Source organism: Trifolium pratense, linkage group LG3, assembly GCF_020283565.1.
Source record: "Trifolium pratense cultivar HEN17-A07 linkage group LG3, ARS_RC_1.1, whole genome shotgun sequence".
Classification (NCBI taxonomy): Eukaryota; Viridiplantae; Streptophyta; class Magnoliopsida; order Fabales; family Fabaceae; genus Trifolium; species Trifolium pratense.
In genome coordinates, this window is record NC_060061.1 from 53726845 (window position 1) to 53750153 (window position 23309).

General features: G+C 33.8%; 5 protein-coding genes across 7 annotated transcripts; 2 read left to right on the forward strand and 3 right to left on the reverse strand.

The window, feature by feature from the left end:
* Positions 1-157: 157 nt before the first annotated feature.
* On the reverse strand, positions 158-6206 carry LOC123913898 (ceramide kinase). Of its 2 annotated transcripts, none has more exons than XM_045964799.1 (12): positions 5718-6206; positions 4682-4840; positions 4430-4597; positions 4234-4326; positions 3700-3792; positions 3079-3304; positions 2591-2684; positions 2294-2443; positions 2079-2180; positions 1083-1463; positions 770-836; positions 158-699 (listed from the first exon to the last, which is right to left on the reverse strand). In XM_045964799.1, the coding sequence occupies exons 1-12, from the start codon at positions 5892-5894 to the stop codon at positions 562-564; spliced, it is 1848 nt and encodes a 615-aa protein (XP_045820755.1). In that variant the 5' UTR covers positions 5895-6206; the 3' UTR covers positions 158-561. The 2 variants fall into 2 exon arrangements, with proteins under 2 accessions (XP_045820755.1, XP_045820756.1); XM_045964800.1 differs by having other exon boundaries at positions 4682-4821; positions 5718-5855.
* A 972-nt stretch (positions 6207-7178) lies between these two features.
* LOC123917908 (prohibitin-3, mitochondrial-like) lies at positions 7179-10196 on the forward strand. The gene is made up of 3 exons (XM_045969828.1): positions 7179-7836; positions 7996-8283; positions 9827-10196. Exons 1-2 carry the CDS (start codon positions 7280-7282, stop codon positions 8276-8278), a joined length of 840 nt encoding a protein of 279 aa, XP_045825784.1. The 5' UTR covers positions 7179-7279; the 3' UTR covers positions 8279-8283; positions 9827-10196.
* Positions 10197-11467: 1271 nt separating this feature from the next.
* LOC123914347 (probable isoaspartyl peptidase/L-asparaginase 3) lies at positions 11468-14880 on the forward strand. 2 transcript variants are annotated; one of them, XM_045965467.1, is made up of 7 exons: positions 11468-11700; positions 11939-12110; positions 12829-12893; positions 13001-13387; positions 13471-13529; positions 13642-13746; positions 14496-14880. In XM_045965467.1, exons 1-7 carry the CDS (start codon positions 11647-11649, stop codon positions 14713-14715), a joined length of 1062 nt encoding a protein of 353 aa, XP_045821423.1. In that variant the 5' UTR covers positions 11468-11646; the 3' UTR covers positions 14716-14880. The 2 variants fall into 2 exon arrangements, with proteins under 2 accessions (XP_045821423.1, XP_045821424.1); XM_045965468.1 differs by lacking the exon at positions 11468-11700 and having other exon boundaries at positions 12035-12110; positions 12990-13387.
* Positions 14375-17968, reverse strand: LOC123914346 (hexose carrier protein HEX6-like). The gene is made up of 2 exons (XM_045965466.1): positions 16851-17968; positions 14375-16341 (listed from the first exon to the last, which is right to left on the reverse strand). Exons 1-2 carry the CDS (start codon positions 17304-17306, stop codon positions 15259-15261), a joined length of 1539 nt encoding a protein of 512 aa, XP_045821422.1. The 5' UTR covers positions 17307-17968; the 3' UTR covers positions 14375-15258.
* Positions 17969-19459: 1491 nt separating this feature from the next.
* LOC123914349 (hexose carrier protein HEX6-like) lies at positions 19460-22413 on the reverse strand. The gene is made up of 3 exons (XM_045965469.1): positions 22169-22413; positions 21030-21352; positions 19460-20602 (listed from the first exon to the last, which is right to left on the reverse strand). Exons 1-3 carry the CDS (start codon positions 22281-22283, stop codon positions 19529-19531), a joined length of 1512 nt encoding a protein of 503 aa, XP_045821425.1. The 5' UTR covers positions 22284-22413; the 3' UTR covers positions 19460-19528.
* Positions 22414-23309: the final 896 nt, after the last annotated feature.

Sequence of the window (23309 nt, forward strand, 5' to 3'; positions counted from 1 at the left end):
TTCTCCATTTTTCAACCTATAATAACCTAAAACATAATTGCTAATCGCATAAAATAGCGAGTGATCGACGAGAGGCACCAACTTGCGATTGGAAGGAACAAGAAAAGAAATTTTTAAAATTCAAAAGAATTTTAGGTCATAAAAACAAACAAACTCGTGCATTAACTTGCTAGTTGTCATCTGTATGTATTCATTAAAAATACAGCATCAGTTACATATATTATGACTTTTCTACATATATAAAAGATCACATGCTCCCACCCTGACCCAATATTAAGGTGACTTGCACTTGATCCTCATGATATAAGAATTCATCTTATAAAAACATAAAATCATCATGAACCAATGATTAAATATACATACTCAAATGTAGCAAAGTTTTCCCTCCATGCCTACAAGTCCTAAACATGGCTATAGAGGTCCTCCAAATCTTCCACTTAATGGAAAATTTAGGCATTGCTACAGATGTATACATTTATATATATACACACAAAAGTTCTAGGTAGTTGGTGCTAAATAAGCTTTATCATTGTTCCATTTAATACCACGGCCAAAACACATTCAAACTTCAGGGCCAGTTGCAAACATGCATACGAGACCGCGGAACACTTGAGCAGAGAGTTGGTGTGCCTGAAACATCTCACCATCGACATTCCATACACTCTCATTGCCAGAAGAAGTGAAAGTAAATGCAGGGGTCTGCAAGTGCTAAGTAAAGTTAGTAAAATAGCAAACGGAATAAGGTGGCGTGGATTAGGGAAAAACTAACCTTGTGATGTTCAACAAACTTAAAATTCAAAGGGCTTCCCCCTTTTCTTGTAAGTTGAGTTAGGTGCCTGAATCATTCAACAAGCCAACAAAGAAATGATATTGTTATTAAGTGTGCAAACTAATTTCAATTTATGGTTGGTTGCTTAAAAATTACTTTACTTTTCCTAAAATGGAAATGAGTTGTATAATTTTTTGATCTTATAATTTTTTTACACACTAGGGAAGTGTTAGGTGGTTTGTGCTATAAGCGTTTAAGTAAGCTGGTTATCCAAACATAGCCTAATGCAGAAAGAAAGACAGACAATGTTTACCATAAATAAGAAGCATGAGGACATTCTTTAATCATTATGAGATGAAGGAAACCATCTGAAAGGTGTGCATCAGCAACCAAACCATCAGGTGCTTTTTCATTTCTACAAGAGATTACCGCAGCTCCAACACTAATAAACCGTCCTTTGGTTTTCGCCCATCTTTTCTTATCTGAATATAAATGAGGTGTTAGGCTGCAGATTTCAGTGGCTGCATTCTCTGGCTTTTCGTTACAAACTTCACAATTAATACGGCAGATACATCTTTCTGATTTGCGTGGAGCTTTTGATCCCCTAAACAGGCTACTTTGCCGATTCCTTTTGGAAGTCAGATTGGTTTCCTCTGGTTCAACATCTAGGTATGATATTTCTGCCTCATATGACCTGAATGATATTAACAAAGTTTATAACAAATGCAAAGGTAAAGGTAAATAAGCAAGAAGTCAAGAAGTGCCAATAGTTGAAATAAGTAACACACAACTGCGTGATAAACTAGTTTAGGATACAAAAAGTAAGTTCTATGCGGCGAGACAAGACAGCCATTAGCATATGAAGCAAATCAACAAATGAGTTCAAACTAGTAAAATTGCATAATTAGATGAAGAAGAGAATCTATTAAATGGATTGAAGCTTCGCATAACTAACTCGTTGATGACACTTAAATAAAACAATGGTTTTCTATTTCAACCATTGTGGCTACAAAATCCATGATATGTGCGTTGTTTTAACTTTGTGATAGGTTAGTAGATTGAAATTCTTAAGGATTAATCATTCATGTGCCTTCACCCAACAGCTTAAACTTTTAGGATATTTGGTGATAACATGATATGATAGCATCTATGAGCAAGTGGTCTAGTGGTTCAAGACTGAGAAAGCAGACACATAGCATAGTTCACCATGCAAGTAAAAAGATGTAAAAGAAGAAAAGCATGCAGTTCAAGAAATGATATTTAAAGCTGAGATGATCAAAGCACCATGTCATATCCACTTGGACAATACCTGTGCCTTAAAAATACCATAGTTCCAGCATAATCGTAACGTTTGGGACCCATCCAGCGATACTTCTCACTCTCTGTGATAACATCACCATAAAATCCATACCTGTAGTCATTAATATAAAATATATCTTTAAAATAACTGCAGGTTGGTATGTAGTATATGATTAAAGAACGCCTATTTGATTTTCATCAGGTAGCAAAAAAGAAGGAAATTACCCTGAAAAGGAAGCTGCATAGCGCACAAGAGGTTCAACCTCGGATCTAGCAGTTTTTTTCCATCGCACAACTTGAGCTATGTCAAGGTGCACCCTTTTACCAAGGACAATATGCAATGCAGAAGTTATAGGATCTCGAGTTCCAGTTGTACTACAAAAGACACAGTGTTGTATTCAGAATTTCAAATAACTCGCAAAAATAGAAACAGAAAACTACAAGGATAAATTACAATCATGTCTTTTGTTTGTGTAGAAGTAGAACTGAAAAGTAGAAAATACTAGGAAGAAAAAAAGTTACCATATCACAATGGCATCGGTTGAACCTGAAGGAATGATCCCAAATCTAAACCATTGATTAGGAACAGGAAACTCAGGAGCCTTATCTTCAGAATCTACAAAAGCCACGGCAACAAATATGTGGAAAAACTAACATATTTTCTTTAATGAAACGTTGGAATGAAGACTGTAACTAATACAGCATACAAAATACTAAAAGTTAATGTAGCATCGAAAAGGATCTTATAACTCAATTCTTAATCATTTTTATCGTAAATATAACTTGTATTCATTTTTTCCTGTATATATTAACATGCTGATGCAAATCACAAGCATTTTACAAATTACTTTCTAAACTTATCCTGAAATCTCTTCATCTGCTCTCAATTTCATAACTCATTCCAGTTGACAAAGACATCAAAGAAGTATATAAATGGATGATTTGGCTAGTGACCACAAATAGGAAGAATTTATTTGAAACTTAATGAAGTACAGACAAACTGAACTCACTCAAATTTGTTAGTCTATACTGAGATTGGTCTGGACTTGAAATCAGAGGAAGCTGGTCCTCACTTTGATTTGAAGTCTCTTCTAATATTTCATTCTCACCGCCAATCAAGGAATCACCTTTATCTTTAGCCAAATGAGCAAAATCTGGAGGAGTTGGTGGGTAGGGAGCTTTAAGCCTGGGAGAAAGAAACCCATTAAGGATTTCATTGAAAAATCCATCACCACCCTGGAACCACCTCAATTAGAAGAATTCAATAACTCAAAAGAACCTAAGAAAATCACTTTAAAGCAACGAGGAAACTAGAAAAGAGGTTAAATGAATGCATCTAAACAAAAACCGTGGTTTAAAACTTCAATAACATGAAGCCTACGCATAAACATATCAACTTCAAAAACTTTTCAGAGTATGAATATTTAAGCCCATGATTAGGACCATAATCACGAAAGTTTCTTTAAACCCACTACTATTTTGTAATCTATAAAATGGAGGAGAAAAAAGTATCTACTTTCTAGTATTTCTGTATAAACCTAACACTGTTTGTTATATTACACTGGCTGGTATAAACAGCAAAATTTCAATATAATATAGTACAATGTAAAAGATTGGAGTTAAGTTCTTACAACGGCTATAACACCATCATACGAGCTAAGCTCCTTATTTGTCATAGATGACATCATATCAAATGCTTGTCCTGCTCTCTCGGTCACAATCACCTGGTGAAAAGAAAAGAAAAATCGATTACTTGGATCTTGTCAACAATCTTATTTGATTACCAGTTACTTGCACACAATAGGAATATATGTTTGCATTGGATGAACTTATGTGTTAATTATCATCAAAATCATTTCATTTCCATTATATATATTTGCAATTATTAGACATGCATAACATATTGGCCACTGATTAGTCAATCGTATGATTCATATCATATACTGAACGAATGAAGCATGTTTTCTAATTATTAAACTCCACAGCATGAAATCAATGGAATGGAGTTATCCGTGTTTTAACCACTGACCACAGTTCAAAAATAAGATCTGAAAAGTTATGAGCTTCTTAGACAACCAATTGGACTTCAAAATATATAAACATAATATTATAAGTTTATCAGCAGCTATCCATTCAGGAAATCACTCGAGATACTAAAGTTTCACCTTTGTTTCTACTTTAGCGCGTGAGAATATAGGAGCCACAGATTCCCAGTTTCTACAGCCATTACTTTTCCCACTCCTTGGATGAACAAAAACCTAGTGAATCAGAAATAATATCTGGGAAAAGTTCATTTTAATTAATTAATAAAAATAAAAAGTAAAATTATAAAGCAGGTGTTTGACCAATATCAGAGCATACCAGAAGATTTCGTGGTCTTTCAACTTGAAGCTTCAAACATGAATGAAGTTGATTTACCCACATTTCACATGTTTGCAAATTTTTATGACCAAAAGTATATTCGGTGAGGATCCACTGTGAAGGTTGTTTGTTGCTCCTTATAAAACCATGCACAATAAAGTGGTAGATCTGCGTAATCGCAAGAAAGAAAAGACTATGAAATGTGATAAAGCAATGAAGAACAAAATTTCATAACCAAGAACAAGAACAAACCTTTATGTCATGAACCAAAAGTGCAGGTTCAGTGGAACGAGGGAGATTTGACATATGAAACAAACTGTTATCGATCAACTCAACAGCATATATGTCCGAAAGTTTGATCTCATTAGGAATCTTGGGAACATATTTAAAGCCTAAACAATATGAAACATCCTGTTCCATTAAACATTTAGGAAATTAAGAAGAAGAAAACAAAAATTAGGATGCAATTTTAATGAAATTAATAATTTAATATTTTAATTATTATTTTGGAAGAAACATTATGTAAGGAAAAGTTAGTAACAACTAATTCATGAGAAATTTGTGGCACTACTACTAGTTAGTGGATGTTGAATGGTGACATAGGCATTCCCTAGAGTAACTAAAATCATCATATTTCATCAATGAATGCATTTTATAAAACAAAAACAGGGTTATTTTGATCATTAAGTATAAAATGACACTTCATAAAATGCAGTTGCAGGCATGTTCATAGGGAAAAACAATATTTAATCTAAGCATAGCTTCCATAATACGAACTTGCGGTCAAACCAATCATCCAAAAGAAACAATGATCATATGAAACGTATCATAAACTTCACTTTAAACAGCAAAAAAATCAAGGTTCAAGGCTAAATCAAAAGGCTACAGTTAAAGATTTAGCGGCATGTTTGGATAGATTTATTTGAGTTTATCTACCGGCATATGGAATACTTAAGAAAACAACTTATTCCATAAGTTTTTTCAGCTTATTTTCATAATCTCTTTAGGATATATTATGAATAAAACTTATGCTCATATGAAATCACTTTGACTTTATTTTATCTTTTGCCATAGAAATAACTAATACATATGCACTTATATGATAAACAACTTATCCAAACAAGTCCTAGATTGAAGAACATATCCAAGTTGCATACGAGGAAACTTAAACAAAAGATGGCAAACCAAACCAAACCAACATACACCCACAAAGACAAGACCCGTATGAATTTCACAATCTAAGTCAGGAATTTTAACAAATATGTTGAAAGCAATAAAAAAAACATACATTTTCCGCCGGCTCCAACGATTGCCAAGACAACCCATCTGAAGATAAGGTAAGAATAACCTCTCCAACATGATCCAACAAAAGGGTTGAGTTAAAAATGGATGCTTTACCATCCAAAAATGCAGTTGGGAGAGATTTTTCACCTCCCAAATCACAATCGTTTCCTTCTCTCTCCATTCAGAATGGAAAGTCAAGGAAACGAGATGATATGCTTTGTTAATTGTATCAAAAGATAATACGATTTTGAATAATTTGAGAAAAAATTGAAAGTTAAAATAATGAGAAAATGGCGAAAGGTTTTTAGAGCAGACACATACGTTTGAAAGGTAGAAGAGGAAAGAGAAAGTGTTAAGTTTTTTGTTTTGTCGTCTAATGATGTTTTTTTAGGCGGCTTCTAAAACAAGTTGTGGGTTGAAGAAGAATTGACTTGATTTAGTAAAAGATGGTGATGGACTAAAAATGTTTCACAACAAAATTAAAGGAAATTAAGCCATTAGGTAATTAAACCATTAGGTTTGGTCTAGTGGTGAAGGGTTTGGGTAGTATGCAATAGGTTGTGGGTTTGATTCTCAGCTCACTGTAAAACAAAAAAAAAAAAAAAAAAATTAAAGGAAATTAAACAAATACAAATTTTAACCAAAATGTTTCTTTGGAAATACATAGTCATAGTAAAATCGTCCTTTAAATACATTTCTTTATTTTAGATTGGTCTTTTAAAAAAAAATTGTCTTAAAGAAAAAAAGTCTGAATAGGTCTTAAAGACATATCTGTTAGAGACCAAACTGATTAATAAAGATGTTTTTAAGGGACCTATTCAAACTTTTTTTTTCTTTAAGGGACCAATGTAAAACCAAAAATATATTTAATGAACCATTTTACTGATTAAGCCTTGTTGGTTATTATTCTTTCTTTGCGATAATATTTTCTCTATGTATTAATTTGTGGTTAATGAGTTACTTTATGATGAATTGTTCGGAGAATCGGAATTCAATTTTTGGTGAGAACAATTTATGGACACACCTCGCAGCTAAACTTTAGATTATCGAGTCCCCTTCCTTGAGAGTCAGAGTTAAAATAAGAAAAAAAAAAGCTTTATTATAAGAGTTTATAAAGGAGAGCAATCGACAGAAGTTTAACAACAAAAATATTATATTGACAAACTCATCATAACATAAAAGTATGTCTGTTTTTTTTTTAGCGGTAAAATCTTTTTATTAACAAACTCACCATAAAATAAAATATTTTTTTTACATAAATTTGTATAATAGACACAGACTGATTTGCTTGAATTCGCATTTAGTGAAAACAATTAAACTCTAATAAATAATACACCAATAACTCTAAAATAAATAATGACATAAAAAAATCACTAAAATAAATAAATAAAATAATAATAATAATACACCCTTCCCCAAGCAAGAGTTTAATTAATTAAATAAAAATAAAATAAAATTCACTGGGAAAAAAAAAAAAACTAGAAAACCAAAACCCTTGTCATCACTTCTTCCATTTCCTTTGAACCCTAAAACCCTTTCTCTGTTTCTCTTTTCAATCCAAACAAAATGGGTAGCAATCAAGCAGCAGTAACCATCCTAACCAACGTAGCACGTGCCGCTTTCGGTCTCGGCGTCGCCGCAACCGCCGTGAATTCATCTATCTACACAGTCGACGGTGGCCAACGCGCCGTTCTCTTCGATCGATTCCGCGGTATTCTGGAACAACCAATAGGTGAAGGAACTCATTTCCTAATCCCATGGGTTCAAAAGCCTTACATCTTCGATATTCGAACTCGTCCTCATACATTCTCATCGATCTCTGGTACAAAAGATCTTCAGATGGTGAATCTTACTCTTCGTGTTCTTTCTCGTCCTGATACGGAACGGTTACCTACTATTGTTCAGAATCTTGGTCTTGAATATGATGAGAAAGTTCTTCCGAGTATTGGTAATGAAGTTTTGAAAGCTGTTGTTGCTCAGTTTAATGCTGATCAGCTTCTTACTGATAGGCCTCAGGTTTCTGCTCTTGTTAGAGATAGTCTTGTTAGAAGAGCTAAGGATTTTAATATTCTTCTTGATGATGTTGCTATTACTCATTTGTCTTATGGTGCTGAATTCTCTAGGTATATTTTTGTTTTTCTTTTAATTTTTTGTTAATTCATTAGTATATGCTATGAATTAAGAATCACCAACACCGACACTTAGACACTGATGTTGATGATAATTAAAGACATTCATGAAGTGGAGTTTGTGTACTGATTCTGTGTATGATCCAATACCAGGGCTGTTGAGCAGAAGCAGGTTGCACAACAAGAGGCAGAGAGATCTAAATTTGTTGTGATGAAGGCTGAACAGGAACGTCGCGCTGCAATTATCCGTGCTGAGGGAGAAAGTGAAGCTGCCAAGCTGATTTCTGAAGCTACTGCTATTGCTGGTAATGGGTTGATTGAGCTTAGGAGGATCGAGGCTTCCAGGGAAGTGGCGTCTACTTTGGCCAAGTCTCCTAATGTCTCTTACCTTCCTGGTGGACAGAACCTGCTCATGGCTCTTAATGCTTCACGTTGATGAGGGTAATTGTCTTATTTTGGTTCTTGCATTTTTGTGGCTTTGATTTAATTTGGTTGAATTAGATTTTGAATATTTGTTGTATGTCTTACCTGTTTCAATTTTATTTCTTGCATTGAGAGTTGCATCAGTTTGTATGAATTTTAGTGTGTTGAAATAGGATGACAAAGAGCATTCATCTTGCATGGTTAAGATGTAAGGAAACCTTTTGTGTAGAAGTGCTGAGAGGTCTTCCAGATTACCCCTCCCAGACAGACCCTAAAGGTTTCCACTTCACAAAGAATTTCTCCTTTCACACAACTATAAAAACTTACAGAGTAACCCCCTCCCCAACCTTACATCCCTTATTTGTTTGTCTAATCAATCCCCTCTTGATAATTAACCAACTGCCCTGATTAAACCGTAACTAATTTTCATTTCTCTTCTGTCCCAATGGCCAGGACTGCATAACTGAGTAAATTAAGTCTGATGCCTTGGGTAGGTAATTAGTTTGAGGTGTTATAACATTTTTGTGACACCTTTTAGCAATCCTAACACCATTTAATACCAGGAATTTTACTTACCTGTTTTTCATGTGTTCAATGGGATAGATTGTTGGATGTTGGGTAGGTACCTGGTGATAGAGGGGAATTTATCCAACTGTTGCACTACCATGTGCATCGTAAGTATTTCCTTTGTTGGATTTAAATTACTAATAATGTCTAGCTTAGTTGTCCATATAAAGGACTAACCAGATTGACATGTGTAACGTGTCATAGTTTGAACAAATTCTTTAACTTAGTTATGACAGCTAAATTGTCCATACACATTGTTGCATACACTCCTCCACCTATTTACCTGCACACGTTTGAGCCCAAGCGTATATCTAATTTTACTTTTCCAATTGACAGTATCTTTGAAAGTTTTATTTAGTAGCTTTCATGTGGAGTTAAGGAATATTTATTTTTAATAAAAACTTATGATGTAGCCTATGAAATCTATAGATTCAACTATATTAAATGTTTTGGTTGTATCATGTGTATGTTAAGAGATAAACATTCTTGTGTTTGCCATTTCCACAGTAACTTATTGCTCTTTATCTTTTACTCCCTCCGGACACAAATATAAGAAAAAAAACACTTCAAATTTTTGATACAAATATAAGCAAAAGTCAACTACTTTTAAACTAATTAATAGTACTATTCCTAATATAACCTTATTTAATCATTTCACTTTTCAAAAGTTTATGTGATTTCCAAGGCATAAATCACTTTTCAAAGGGTAATATAATAAACTTAACTCGGTTTGCATTAAATCAAGAAAATTAACTACACTTAACTAAATTTTTTAAACACCGCCTAAACGGTTATTTTTTCTTATATTTGTGTCCGGAGGGAGTACCTTTTTAGACCGGTCCTACACTTACTATCTTTCTAGATTTTAATGTACATCCACATCATCATGATGCTATATGTTATAGCCTGTTAAGGTCTTCTAATGTTCAGCATCTTGAACCAATTTTTTTTAACAATGGCTAAACCCCCTAATAGAATCCCTTCTTCATTGCAGGACTCAATGATATGGGGCCATCGCATGCTTGGATTTGATCATTGTCTTGAGGCTCTCCTTTGTTGGACAGACGTTTTTTCTTTCTTACTTTGTAGATCCTATCTAATGTGAGCGAGCATGGCTTCATATTGTTTTCGAAAATAATAGTTAGAAATGGATTTGGATCTTAATTCTTGATAATTGTAGGAATAACAACAAATTTTACAAGGTGAACAATGAAATTGAATGCTTTCTTGTGTGGTTTCAGCTAGAGTGTTACCGCATACGAATGTGTTTGGGGCGAGTAAATTTATTTGTGTTTGAATATTTTACTTTAAAATCAAGTTGTTGTATGACAGTAGTTTACCATAATGTAGATGCTACTTTTTCATTCCTTTGTCAAATTGATGTTACGACAAATAATAAAACAAAATTCGATGAATCCAGTTTTAGCAAACTTACCTCCCGTGAATGGACATTAAATCCACACTCGTGAAAGGGGGTACAGTACACACATGTTTGTCAAAATTCGCAGGCAAAGGTGTTGTTCTATATAGCATTGCTCCTATGAAAAGAAATGAACTATACAAAATTTGACGGTTTTTCTACTACCTTTTTTTTAGATAAGCTAAGGACTTACTGAAATGATCTTTAAAATGAAGTATATTTCATGGCTGAATGAAACAAGTTTGATAGTAATAGAAAAACAAGCTTCTCTATCTTTTATCACATATATATTTCATGGTCGAACAAAGCGAGTTTGATATCAGTTGATGTTGTTGTTGTCCATGCACTCAAGTCTAGGCCACCGTCGCCATCAAAGGTTAGTGGTTGCCTTAATTGTAAAGGATAAGCAAGTACTTTGGGTGTATGGTTTCCATGATTGACAATGATTAGGTGAGCAGTGAAAGATAGACACTTGACTCATTTCGTATGGAATTTTTGTTATCATTGGAGCTTTCTTTAAGTTGATCGGGCACTGGATAATTATTGGGAGGATCGTGGTTGTGAATGATCCTACTACTCATTTAAGTCACCCCCTCTCGTCTGTGTAGAACCCTATCGATGCCTGTCGTGGTCAATCTCTAGCATAGTCATCTTAGTCGGTCTCTCATGTAATAAATTAACACAATTAGTCCTTTCTATTTTGATCTTTGGTACCAAACACAGAATTTGTCTAATTTGGACAAGTGATAAAATCTTTCATCATGCACAAACTTATTTTTACGATTTGATCGATAAGTTTCACAATTGAATAAATGTCACGTTACATTTCATTTAACCCAATGATAAAATAAACTTGTACATGATAAAAAAACTTATCTCACTTGTGCACCACACGATAGACTTGACTCAAAGCCAATGTACTAAATAAGTATAAATTGATATTCTTACCTGCAATTGCAAGGACTAAACTCTCAAATTAATACAATAATAATAATAAGGGGCATGCTAACTAGTGCCCCCGGACACTAGTTAAGGATACAAAAAAAAACAATTTTTGCATTGGAAATCACACTTTTTATACTTTACAAATATTAATTACACAAATTTTAATGTAATTTTACTATAATTAATATCCTTAACTAGTGCCTCGGGACACTAGTTAGCATTTTCCTAATAATAATCAACTAAAAACAAGAATACTATTGTTATGGACTTACGGTTCATCTGATCTGACTCAATTAATACGAAACCATGGAGAGGATCTATCCAGTTACATGGTGTTAGTTCACACTTCAATCATTTGAACTGTCGATTCAAGTTCGATTCGGATATTCTCTTCTCTCTCAAATCAACAGCTTACAACAACAAGAGTGGTAAAAAAACCTCTCTCTCCAATGGCTTCAAAGCTCTTCAACGGCCTCATATTGTTCCTTCCTTTACTCTCTCTGGTACAGTACACCCCAACCATTCTCTTTTCTCACTCTCAATCACTTTCCATTTCCCTTTTCGCTTTTTCTACTCACAAATTCACAGTTTGGAAAAAGAAAAAAAAATCATTTTGAATTTTCCAAAACTCAAATTCAGCAACTTTAGAACAAAGCCTCAATTGGGTATTTGGTGTTTTCCTTTTTTATTTTGAAAAGTTTCAATTTTTGGGTTTTATTTTGCATGTGTTATGATAATAAGGTGATGGGGCATAAAAATGTGGAATTGAAGCAATACCCATTGGTGGTGAGTACGTGGCCGTTTATTGAAGCTGTTAGAGCTGCATGGAGAGCTGTCGATGGTGGCTCTTCTGCTGTTGATTCAGTTGTTGAAGGTTGCTCCACTTGTGAGGAACTGAGGTGTGATGGAACAGGTGAGGAACTTTAAGCTTTGGAAGATAATTTGGACTTTTCATTTGAAGTTTATCCACAAATATAAACTTATGAAAACACAGACACCGGACACGACACAAGCACCGTCGACATTGATAATAATTTGAGAAAATGACAATTCAATGTAACCACGTGTGTCGGTGCACCAACGCGTTTTCGACACCAGGACACGTCTAATCTGAGTAGTGCCCGCACTTCATAGTTAATAATTGTATCGATAGTGTAAGTCATTGTCAAAAAAGGATTGAGCATAACTGATTAGGGGACTTTTAGCATAACTGATTAGGGTATGTTTAGATTGACTTATTTAAGCTTATCCACAAATATAAACACTTGTGAGACTGTTGAAGCGAAAACAGTTTATGGAAAGTGACATTTCCCTAAGCTGTTTTCAACCTATATCAGTAAGCTTCTCAAAATGCCTTAATCATATACTGTGAAATGCTTGTTATTACAGGCACTTTTTATATTCTTTGTAGGTCAACAAAATCGTTATTCAAGTGTCACCAATTTGCATACCTTTTGAAAATAACCTACTTGGAAGATTGATATTGATAATTAGGCTTAATAGGAAGAAGAGAGTTGTGACAATTTCTCTTTATTTTTCCGTTATAAGAATGGTCAGGGACAGATTAAGATTGGTCCTCTTGAGATTAAGTACACTTAGGCCATGCATTCTGATTATCCTATTCTAAACAGTTGGTCCGGGTGGGAGTCCAGATGAGAATGGAGAAACTACAATGGATGCTTTGGTCATGGATGGGGTAACTATCAATTACCATGTCTGTAGCTGTTAATTGTTTATCTCTTGCATTGTTCTATTGTGAAATGCATGATTTTTTGTCCCATCTTCGGCTAAGGAAATATATAGGTGACTATGGAAGTAGGAGCTGTTGCTGCCATGAGATACGTAAAGGATGGAATCAAGGCTGCCAGGCTAGTAATGCAACACACTGAACACACTTTGCTTGTAGGAGAGAAAGCATCAGAATTCGCAATTTCAATGGGTCTTCCAGGACCTACAAACCTGAGTTCATCGGAATCTATAGAGAAATGGACCAAATGGAAAAATAGTAGCTGCCAACCGAATTTCAGGAAAAACGTATTACCTGAAAACAATTGCGGTCCTTATCGTCCAAATAACTATCTGGACCTTTCTGATGAAACATGCCCCGATACGTATCAAAATAAAATATCAAGATTACCTCAAGTTGGTCTTCACAGCCATGATACCATATCAATGGCTGTTATCGACAGGGTAAGATTTTTATAACAACATAAAAATTGATTTGTACACATTATATATTGTCGTTGCAAATGATACTTCTTTATTTGGTTTAGACAGGACGTATTGCTGTTGGCACATCAACTAATGGGGCAACATTCAAGGTTCCTGGAAGGTAACCTTGTGGGTGTCAATATTTGAAGTTGGAAGATCTCTTTCTTCATTTCTTGAATGACCAAAATGTTTCTTATAATTAAGTTTTGTTTTGAAATTTTTCTTGATTTCAGGGTAGGTGATGGTCCCATAGCTGGATCCTCAGCATATGCTGTTGATGAAGTTGGCGCATGTTGTGCAACTGGGGATGGCGACGTCATGATGCGCTTCCTTCCTTGGTATTACAGAAATTCCATAGCTCATCTAGTTTAGATTCTGAGCTGCTTTAAGTTTGAATGTTTTGACTTCTCAATATTGAAGATGTATAGTGATATTTTTCCTAACAAAAGTGTATACACCAACTATTGTAAAGGATCCAATATGTGCATATCTTATGCTTCTTACTAAAGCTCGTTAATTTCAAGGGACAACTTATGTTTGGGGGTGAACATACCTGACCCCTCATGTAATGTTTACTTTTGTCAATAGCTAAATGGTAATCCTTTTATGTGTAAGCGTGATATCTGGGGACTTTTTTCCTTTCCTGGTAGCATTAATTCAGGAAGACAAATTCTTTACCCTGTTGGTTGCAATGTTTTAAAAATTGGATTGGAGATTGAACTTGAGAGAATTCTGGTTATGGTTCAATTGGTTTTATGGTTCAATTGGTTTAATCACGGTTGCGTCGGATGACAAATAAGTAAATAAAAAAGTAAAGAATGCAAAAAATAAGACTAGTTGAATCAATCGCTGTTCAACCTAAAACAAACTACGATGCAATTGGGATCAATGTGACCGACGAACCAGCTGGTTCCTGGTTCAACTAGTTGAATTGACCGGTTTGGTTTTTAAAACATTGGTTTGTGGTTTCAGCTTTCAACTTCAAGTACCCTTATTCTTGTATAGTTAGTTTGTTATAGCTTTAATTAATCATTTTATGTGTTTTCTCTTATGAACTATCAAGATTAACACTTCTTTTCAATTTCAGCTATCAAGTTGTGGAAAGTATGAGGTTGGGGATGGAACCCAAACTTGCTGCTAAGGATGCAATAGCGCGAATAACAAAAAAATTTCCAGACTTTGTTGGAGCTGTTGTTGCCCTTAATAAAACGGGGGAACATGCTGGTGCCTGCCATGGTTGGACATTTAAATATTCAGTAAGAAGCCCTGCAATGAAAGATGTAGAAGTCTTTACTGTGCTACCCTGAAAGACATGTTCAAGAAATTGGTACCCTTCAGCATTTAAATTTTAAGTCATTATGCTATTTTTGTTGATTGAGGAAATTTAATGGTATATAAATCTGATTAAAATGTAACAACTTCATTTCTGATATTAACTAAGCATTTAACAATGGTTGTGCAAGATTCACCTATTCTCATTTTATATCAACATCAATACTTGCATGAATATTTAGACCACAGGATTTCATTATTGCCTGCGTAAGAAGTACAAATAATCAAACTCACCTGTATGAATACTTTCAATAACATCTCTCTTGCTTGATATGGTTGTAGAAGTGAGAAAAGGAAGGACAAAATTGAAAAGGGTAGAAGAAAAACTCTTGATATAATAGGGATTTGGGTATTATGGGGTGCTCGAATAGTATGAGATGTTCAGTGGAGTATTTAAATGATTTGGTTCTTCTTCCTTGATAGCTACTAAGTTTTAAAGCAAGATTAATATGTGCATGTGCATAAAATATCAAGATATTTTCTTCTATCATCATTAGAATTGGATCTTCCATAAAACATCATACTTCCCCTTTACCTCTGTTGTCATCACTCATTTCTCCGACTATTCTCTTCCAAAACCAATGTTCCTGCCACACTTTCTCCATCTGTTCAAGTGGCACATTTTTTGTCTCCGGCAAGAAATAGTACACAAACACAGTCATAACCACCACCCAACCACCAAAGAAGAAGAAAATCCCTGACTTGAAGTGGCAAAGCATGGATAGAAAAGTCTGAGCAACAGCAAATGTAAAGAGAAAACTCACTGCTACTGTGATGCTTTGTCCAGCTGATCTAATCTCCAATGGAAAAATCTCACTTGGTACTAACCAACCTAGTGGACCCCACGACCATCCAAATCCAGCAACATAGATACATATCATTACCAAAACTATATAAGCATACCCTTTGCTTAATCCACCATGATCTTTCAGATGAACTGCCATTATGCCTCCAACTATACACTGTGATGCCAACATTTGAATGCCTCCGACTATAAACAAGGTTCTCCTTCCAAGTTTATCTACTATGAGCATTGATATGAAGGTTGAACCGGTACCTACTATGCCTGTCATGACAGATGATAACAGCGATGCGCTTTCTCCTAACCCAAGTGTTCTAAAAAGTATAGGAGCATAGAAAGCAATGACATTGATCCCTGTCACTTGTTGGAAAAATGGTATTGCTATTGCCATTACAAGTTGAGGTCTATATCTTCTTTTCAATATAATCTTAAATGATTTTTGTGAACTGGTTTTTGAAGTAGAAGAACTTGCTTTAGTGAGGTCGTCAAGTTCTTCTTGCACATCTTCTATGCCTCGAATTCGTTGAAGTATTAATTTTGCCTTTTGATGATCTTGGCTGGTTTGGATTAGGCTATTGGGAGTTTCTGGAAGGAAAAGTGCACCTAGTGTTAAGAAAGAGGCTGGAACTGCTGCCATGGCTAAGGATATGCGCCAACCATAACTGCCTTTAATCTTCTCTGTTCCATAGTTGATTAGGTTAGCAGACAAAGAACCAATACCGATGCTTAATTGGAAGCCATTGTTTATTGCCCCTCTAAATCTAGGCAGTGCCATTTCAGAGAGATATAGAGGAACCGCCTGGAAAACCAGCACAGGAATTGAATGAAATTGTAATATAACTGTTATTTAGATAATGATAATAGATATTAGACAAGTCTATTTTAGAGCTTTAGATAAACTTCTCAGATATTGGTTGGGTTATGTCTGGATTAACTTCTAGTTTATTGGAGTTTTTCAAATTTCAACTAAAATAAGTTTATGCTTATTTACGTCCAAAGAGTCCCTATAAGCTTATAGATGTTTCAGGAATGAATGTTATCATTAATTAAATTAGTACTAATAATTATTTTACAATTGTCTTTGATGGAATTTGAACTCCTTATCTTGAGATTATAAGGTCAAACTCTTAACACCGAAATAATACCTCATGGACAATGAGAGTTACTGAAAAACTGAGATGTCGAAGAAGTTAATTTTAACTTATACGGAACACTAATGTTTTAGGAACTCTTATTGTTTTGATATTTCTTTTTCTATAAGTGCTTGAGAAGAAAAGGGTGAAAGCAAAGAGAGATTAGATTGACTACCTGGTTTGCAAAACCAACCCCAACTCCAAGCAAAAGTCGACCGACTATGAGCATGTACACGTTAAAAGCAGCAGCACCAAGAGTTGTACCGGCAAGGAATGCAGCTCCACCTGCAACGATGGAAGGCTTGCGTCCAAAGACTCTGGTGACATAAGAAGCAAAGAAGGAAGTAACAAAACCAGCAACATAAAGAGAGGATGTAAAAGATGTCAATAATTGACTATCAAACATGCAATAGTTGCTAACTTTATCATCTGATTTCATCTTAAGGTATATGTTGTGGAAGAATTTATTCAGAAATGGTTCCATTGATGTCACTCCACCTGTTATACCAATGTCATAGCCAAATATTACACCTCCCATACCAGCCATCATACAAGAGAGAACAACGTAGAGGGTTACCCTGCCATTGTTCTTTTGTTCACTTTGACTTGTTATAGCCAATGCACCTGCCATTATTTTTTTTCTTCTTTAAGATTACACAGATAGAAGCTTAGAAGACAGAGTTTGAGGTTTGCATATGCAGAGCTAAATAAGGAAGCGATGTCTCTTGACTTGCACGGTCAATAGGCAGCACTAAACATGAAGTTCAGGTGGGGTATGTTAAACTTCAGAACAGTTTATTGGTCTGCATGTTTAGCATAAGAGTTTATCTATGCTTATTTCATAACATAAATACACTTGACAGAACAACTAACGAGATATATACTCTTAAGTTGCTTTCAAGCTTATTTCAATGTAAGTTTTCAGATTAATATATAAACAACACGTGTCAGTTCCGTGGTTGGAGCTTGACTTTGTACCCTTAAGTTGCTTTCAGCTTATTTTGATGTAAGTTTTTTAGATTAGTTTTTAAATAAGGTCTTGTTTGGGTAAAAAATTTAATGATGCTTATCATATAAGTGCTATGTTATGAGCTGTTTTCATAAGCTATAATGGAGAGCTTATGAAAACAGGCTGAAAACAACTTATGTACAGTCATATGTTTTCATAAACTCTCATCTCACAAGTACTTATTTCGGTAGATATATTTACGTAAACCAATCCAACCAGACCCTAAATACTTAACTACACTTCCTACAAATACAATAGCTTATTATTATTTCAAATATATATTTGAATTTTTTTGATGTTTTGTGCTATTACCATACTCAACTGAAATATGATGCCTTTGTTCTCAAGGCCTAAAAGAGCTTCCTTGCATATGGCATGTCTCTTTCAAAAGAGTGTGGTTCGTATTTGCTACTTTGTAAGTGTCAAAGTTGCACACTAGCAATGCCTCTATAATTGGAGAAAAATCATTTTATGTGTGCCAAGTGTGACAGGGACTTGCTTCTAACCATGTGCTTAGAAACAAAATCAACAATTTGAATGGTGATTTCTTTGGCAAGGACATGGTTGGCTCGTTAGGACTTGGGACCAATTTTATCAATGATTTATGGATTTTGGAATATTATATCCTAGTTTTACAAGGAACATCACACATTTAGTTGAAAATTCTATGAATAAGATAAGAGTAGTAGAAATGAAGGGTTGAATCTTCAACTGCAAATCTCACTAATAATATCTATTCAAATAAATTTGCCTGTGACTCCTAATATATGATATGAATATAATTGGTAATCCGTATTTATTTATTAATTAATATATTAGTTAATCTTGTCATATGATGTGCTGGACCAAAGCCTCTATTTGTATGCCCTTTTCATCCTTTGAACTATGAGATTGAATCTGATATTAGTTTAATGGTTATAACTTAGAATTACAAAGAGATGAAGGAAAACTACTTGTCAAAGAAGATTTATATATAAAATATAAATAGTCTATCAGTTAGACATGATTTATGATTAGATATTATTATCTCATTGACGCCTAATGACTTATCTTACCTAGTAAAAATATACCACATTTCTTTGTTGTTCTTGTGTATAAACCTTTATCCTAGATTTTTATTTTGCCTATTGGGTTTGTTGGAACTGTGATTTGCCATGCTGAAATTTTAATTACTATGTGAGATTTGTATAACCTTGATTCCCTATAGTTGAAATAACCACAGTCATGTAGTTCATTTGAAATACTTGCACTTTGAATTTGTAAAATGAGTTCAAAACACAAGTCACAAATGCAAGATGTGAACCATCAATCTTGATCAGACGGTCAAGATCTCAACAATGTGATTGGATGACTGCAGACAATCTATTTCTAGCTTGGTATGTTTCCTATAGAAATCTAGTGCTCTAAACGTAGTTAATGGTTCTATATTTCTGATTGTCATTTTTTACTGTGTATAGTCACTGTAGTGTGAATTTTTCTTGTATCCATGTTTAATATCAATTGGTCTACCAACATTTGTTGATCCAAGTAGTAAGGGACTCAAACACCTTAATCAAGTGGTTAAATGTTTGATTTCTGACTCTTGCATATAGAAAAACAAGTGAAAAACCCAACTTTACGCTCAACAGATTTCTGATAGAGATTAATCATAGCTAAAAGCAATTAATACTTTGTACATATACCAATATTATAAGAAAAATTATATCAATCGGTCAAATTCATGTATATGTTTGTAGACACACATATATGTTTACATTGTAATGAGCTGAAAATAGCTTTGTTTTTTCTTGCAATATTCTTCCAAAAACCAGCATGTTTTGGTACTAAAAAACTACAGTAATTAGTTAAGGCAACACTGTTTGTCTTCCTTGACTCTTGTCTCCAACAATTCTCTTCCAAAACAAATGTTCTCTCCAAACAGTATCCATTTGCTCAATTGGAACATTCTTAGTTTCTGGTAACAGAAAATAAACAAACACTGTCATCACCACAACCCAACCTCCAAAGAAGAAGAAAGTTCCATACTTGAAATGACACAACATACTAAGAAAAGTTTGAGCAACAATGAATGTAAACAGAAAATTCACTGCAACTGCAATACTTTGTGCTGCTGATCTTATCTCCAATGGAAAAATCTCACTCGGAACCAACCATCCTAACGGCCCCCATGACCATGCAAATCCAGCAACATATATGCATATTAAAACTAGAATCAAGTATACATATTTCTTGCTTATTTCACCATGATCACCAAGTTGTGCTGCCATTATACTTCCTATTAGAATTTGTGAGAAGAACATTTGAATTCCACCTGATATGAACAAAACTCTTCTACCTAGTTTATCAACTATTAGCATTGATATGAATGTTGAAGTAGTACCTACAATCCCAATCATAACTGCAGACAAAAGAGAAGCACTTTCACCTAATCCAATAGTTAAAAACAAGATTGGAGCATAAAATGAAATGACATTGATTCCAGTGAATTGTTGGAAAAATGGTATAGCTATTGCCATAACAAGTTGAGGTCTATATTTTCTTTGCAAGATATTCTTAAATGGATGTTTGATAGAATTTGACATGTTACTTGCTTCAATAAGATCTTCAAATTCTTGTTCAACATCATGTGTGCCTCTTATGGATTGTAACATTAACTTAGCTTTTTGATGATCTTTGTTATTTTGGATTATGCTGTTTGGTGTTTCTGGGAGAAAAAATGCTCCTAATGTGAGAATTGAAGCTGGAACTGCTGCCATTGCTAGAGATATTCTCCAGCCCCAACCATCTTTGATTTTTTCTGTGCCAAAGTTTATTAAATTTGCTGATAGAACACCAATTCCAACACAAAACTGGAAACCATTGTTGATTGCTCCTCTGTGTTTTGCAGGTGCCATTTCAGATAGATATAATGGGACTGACTACAAAACAATGAAACTGGAAACCATTATTATTGATGTAGGTATAATGTGATACTGTGATTTTCCGTTAGACGTTGTTACTGTTCAATAATTGAACACAATAAATTATAAATGAGTGAATGAGGTGACAATGTCAGTTCGGTGGTAAGAGTTTTGACTATGTAACTTCAAGGACAAAGTTCAAATCTCATCTAGAACGCCTGTAAAATGGTTATTAATGTTTTATAACAACAACCGAACCTTGTCCTACTAAATATGGCCGGCTACATATATCAAACGATGCCATAATGTTATCATACTATGCGATATCTACATCACTAAATTTCTAAATCTTTGGCCTAAATAGTGTCATTATTTCTCTTTTTCATCACTGAACTAAATTCAATAAATGTCAAGGGCATTATTGCAATTGAAAAAAAGGCTATACCTGATTAGCAAAGCCAATTCCAACTCCAAGAAGAACTCTACCAAGTATTAACATGTATATATTAAGAGCAGCACCACCAAGAGCTGCTCCAACAAGAAATGCAACACCACCTACAAGAATTGATGGTTTTCGACCAAAGGATCTTGTGATTGATGATGCAAAGAAAGATGCTATAAGGCCAGCAATATATAGTGATGAAGTAAATGTTGTTAGAAGTTGGCTATCAAACTTGCAGTAATTGCTTATTTTGTTGTCTTGTTTCATTTTGGTGTATACATCTGGAAAAAATTTCTCCAAAAATGGTACCATAGATGTTACCCCACCTACAAAATAAGATAAAAATGAGAATTCATTTTAACTGTTTTATTTACAATTTTATCATTTTTTTACCTAATAAAATAACTTTTTTTTAATCAATCTTATAAAATTTAATCATTTTCATTATTTTTTATCCAAAAAGATAGGCAGGTACATTAGTGTCCAATTACCGGATAGTACAAAATAAAATAAGATATGTACGGGTATGGTACCCGGTACGACACTGACACATGCTTGTATGAATATGAGAGTATGACAAGTTTTAAAAAATAAGATACAAGTATTTGTCAAAAAAAAAAAGAAAAAGATACAAGTACGTGAATAAAAAACACGAATTTTGTTATATAATATTTTCTCTGTTCCAAAATATAAGCAAAAGGTGATCAACAAAAGTGAATGTATTTAGTTCAAATCTTTAACTAAATACATCAAGTTTTTTTGACTTATTTTTGCTTATATTTTGGAACGGATGAAGTATAACACGAGAGAACTAAAGTGTTTAATTTATAACAAAAACATCGCAATAAAAATTTAAAAAATAAAATAAGTCAAATTTTAATCCATCTACTCTCTTTTATTTAAATTTTCTCTTCACTAAACTTATCCACATGTATATGTGGTCATGAAAGCATATAATAATAAAGAAAATTCAACACAATATTATTGCTCTTGTAATATATACTATACTTTTCCAATTTTAGATAGCAACTTATAATCTATGGAGTTTATTTATAAGATGTTAGTTTGGTGGTAAAAATTTGATCTTATAGTCACAATAAAAGTTTGTCTATGATAATGAAGCTTAATGATGTAAAATTCACCTGAAATTCCTATATCATAACCAAATATAATGCCTCCAGTGGCAGCCACCATACAAGATAGAATCACAATACAAGTCATCTTTCCATTACTTGCAATTGGGAGCTCCACTGCCATAGCTGTTCCTAATGAAAATTAAAATTTTGTTTCTCCTTCATAAGAAAATACATATAAATATTGGCATATATAGATTTATAGTGTGTCCAAATCAAATCTTCAATTATACTAGTAGTAGACTAAGACTCATATAGTGCAGCCTTTCTTGACTATCATACACTACTTTGTATTATGTGAAAAAGTCCCCCACCCCACCCTCCACACGTTTCTTTTATCCCCTGAAATTCCAATTTTACTCATACGAAAAAATGTTCGGAACATATTTTCCGAACTTTTGTTGTCGTTGAAAATAATATTTTATACTAGAAAAAGTTCGAAAATATGTGATTCTCACCATATCATGAATAACTATGTGTAGTTGAAGAAAATGAGACTCCAAAATATGCTAATAATGAAACATTAACTGGAGGCAACATGACAATAAAGTAAACTAATTAGGCACTATACATTAAAATGGGTTTCAAAAGAAGGTAATATATTGAAAAACTTGCTCTTTAGGCCCCCTGCATTGCTCCAGCCCCCAAACCCGAAAATACCCTTGATTTTGGATCCAGTTTGATTCGGATTGTACAATCCGAAATTTGTTAGTATTTCGGAAGATAGGATTCGAAATGACCTTATATACAAAAAAACGCAGTTCAATTACATTTTGCAAAGGCTTGATCAAAAGGAAAACAATTTTTTTCATTCCATATTTTCATTCCAACTTCAATCATTCTTTCTCTATTCTACTTCATTAATCCAATTTCAACACAACAAGTCAGTGTTTTTTTTTTTCACAACCAATTTTCAATTTGTGAAATTATAATGTATGTTTTGAAAATTGGTAGTTATAAGGTTCAAATTCCACAACAAGAGTTGTTTGGTTGAATGCTTTAAGTTGAATGTTATATGGCATGGAAAAACCCATGGTGCATTTTCCTGAGAGACATTCTGAAATTGTAGTTAATTTCGAAAGATATCTTCCAAAATCCAAAAAAGAAAAAAGGAAAAGGAATTTCACTTTGAACCGTTTCAGAAGATACG

Bases quoted from the DNA above. Each gene is read 5' to 3' on its own strand.
- LOC123913898 (XM_045964799.1), bottom strand. From the start codon at position 5,894: ATGGAGAGAGAAGGAAACGATTGTGATTTGGGAGGTGAAAAATCTCTC. The intron at 4,327-4,429 runs GTATGCTCTGAT...CTGATTCACTAG, and splicing joins AAAGACCACGAAATCTTCTG to GTTTTTGTTCATCCAAGGAG. The intron at 837-1,082 runs GTAAACATTGTC...TGAATGATTCAG, and splicing joins CCTCATGCTTCTTATTTATG to GCACCTAACTCAACTTACAA.
- LOC123917908 (XM_045969828.1), top strand. From the start codon at position 7,280: ATGGGTAGCAATCAAGCAGCAGTAACCATCCTAACCAACGTAGCACGT. The intron at 7,837-7,995 runs GTATATTTTTGT...ATCCAATACCAG, and splicing joins TATGGTGCTGAATTCTCTAG to GGCTGTTGAGCAGAAGCAGG.
- LOC123914347 (XM_045965467.1), top strand. From the start codon at position 11,647: ATGGCTTCAAAGCTCTTCAACGGCCTCATATTGTTCCTTCCTTTACTC. The intron at 12,111-12,828 runs GTGAGGAACTTT...TATTCTAAACAG, and splicing joins ACTGAGGTGTGATGGAACAG to TTGGTCCGGGTGGGAGTCCA. The intron at 13,388-13,470 runs GTAAGATTTTTA...TATTTGGTTTAG, and splicing joins CAATGGCTGTTATCGACAGG to ACAGGACGTATTGCTGTTGG.
- LOC123914346 (XM_045965466.1), bottom strand. From the start codon at position 17,306: ATGGCAGGTGCATTGGCTATAACAAGTCAAAGTGAACAAAAGAACAAT. The intron at 16,342-16,850 runs GTAGTCAATCTA...CTGGTTTTCCAG, and splicing joins GGGTTGGTTTTGCAAACCAG to GCGGTTCCTCTATATCTCTC.
- LOC123914349 (XM_045965469.1), bottom strand. From the start codon at position 22,283: ATGGCAGTGGAGCTCCCAATTGCAAGTAATGGAAAGATGACTTGTATT. The intron at 21,353-22,168 runs GTGAATTTTACA...CTTATTTTGTAG, and splicing joins TTATGATATAGGAATTTCAG to GTGGGGTAACATCTATGGTA. The intron at 20,603-21,029 runs GTATAGCCTTTT...ATTGTTTTGTAG, and splicing joins GAATTGGCTTTGCTAATCAG to TCAGTCCCATTATATCTATC.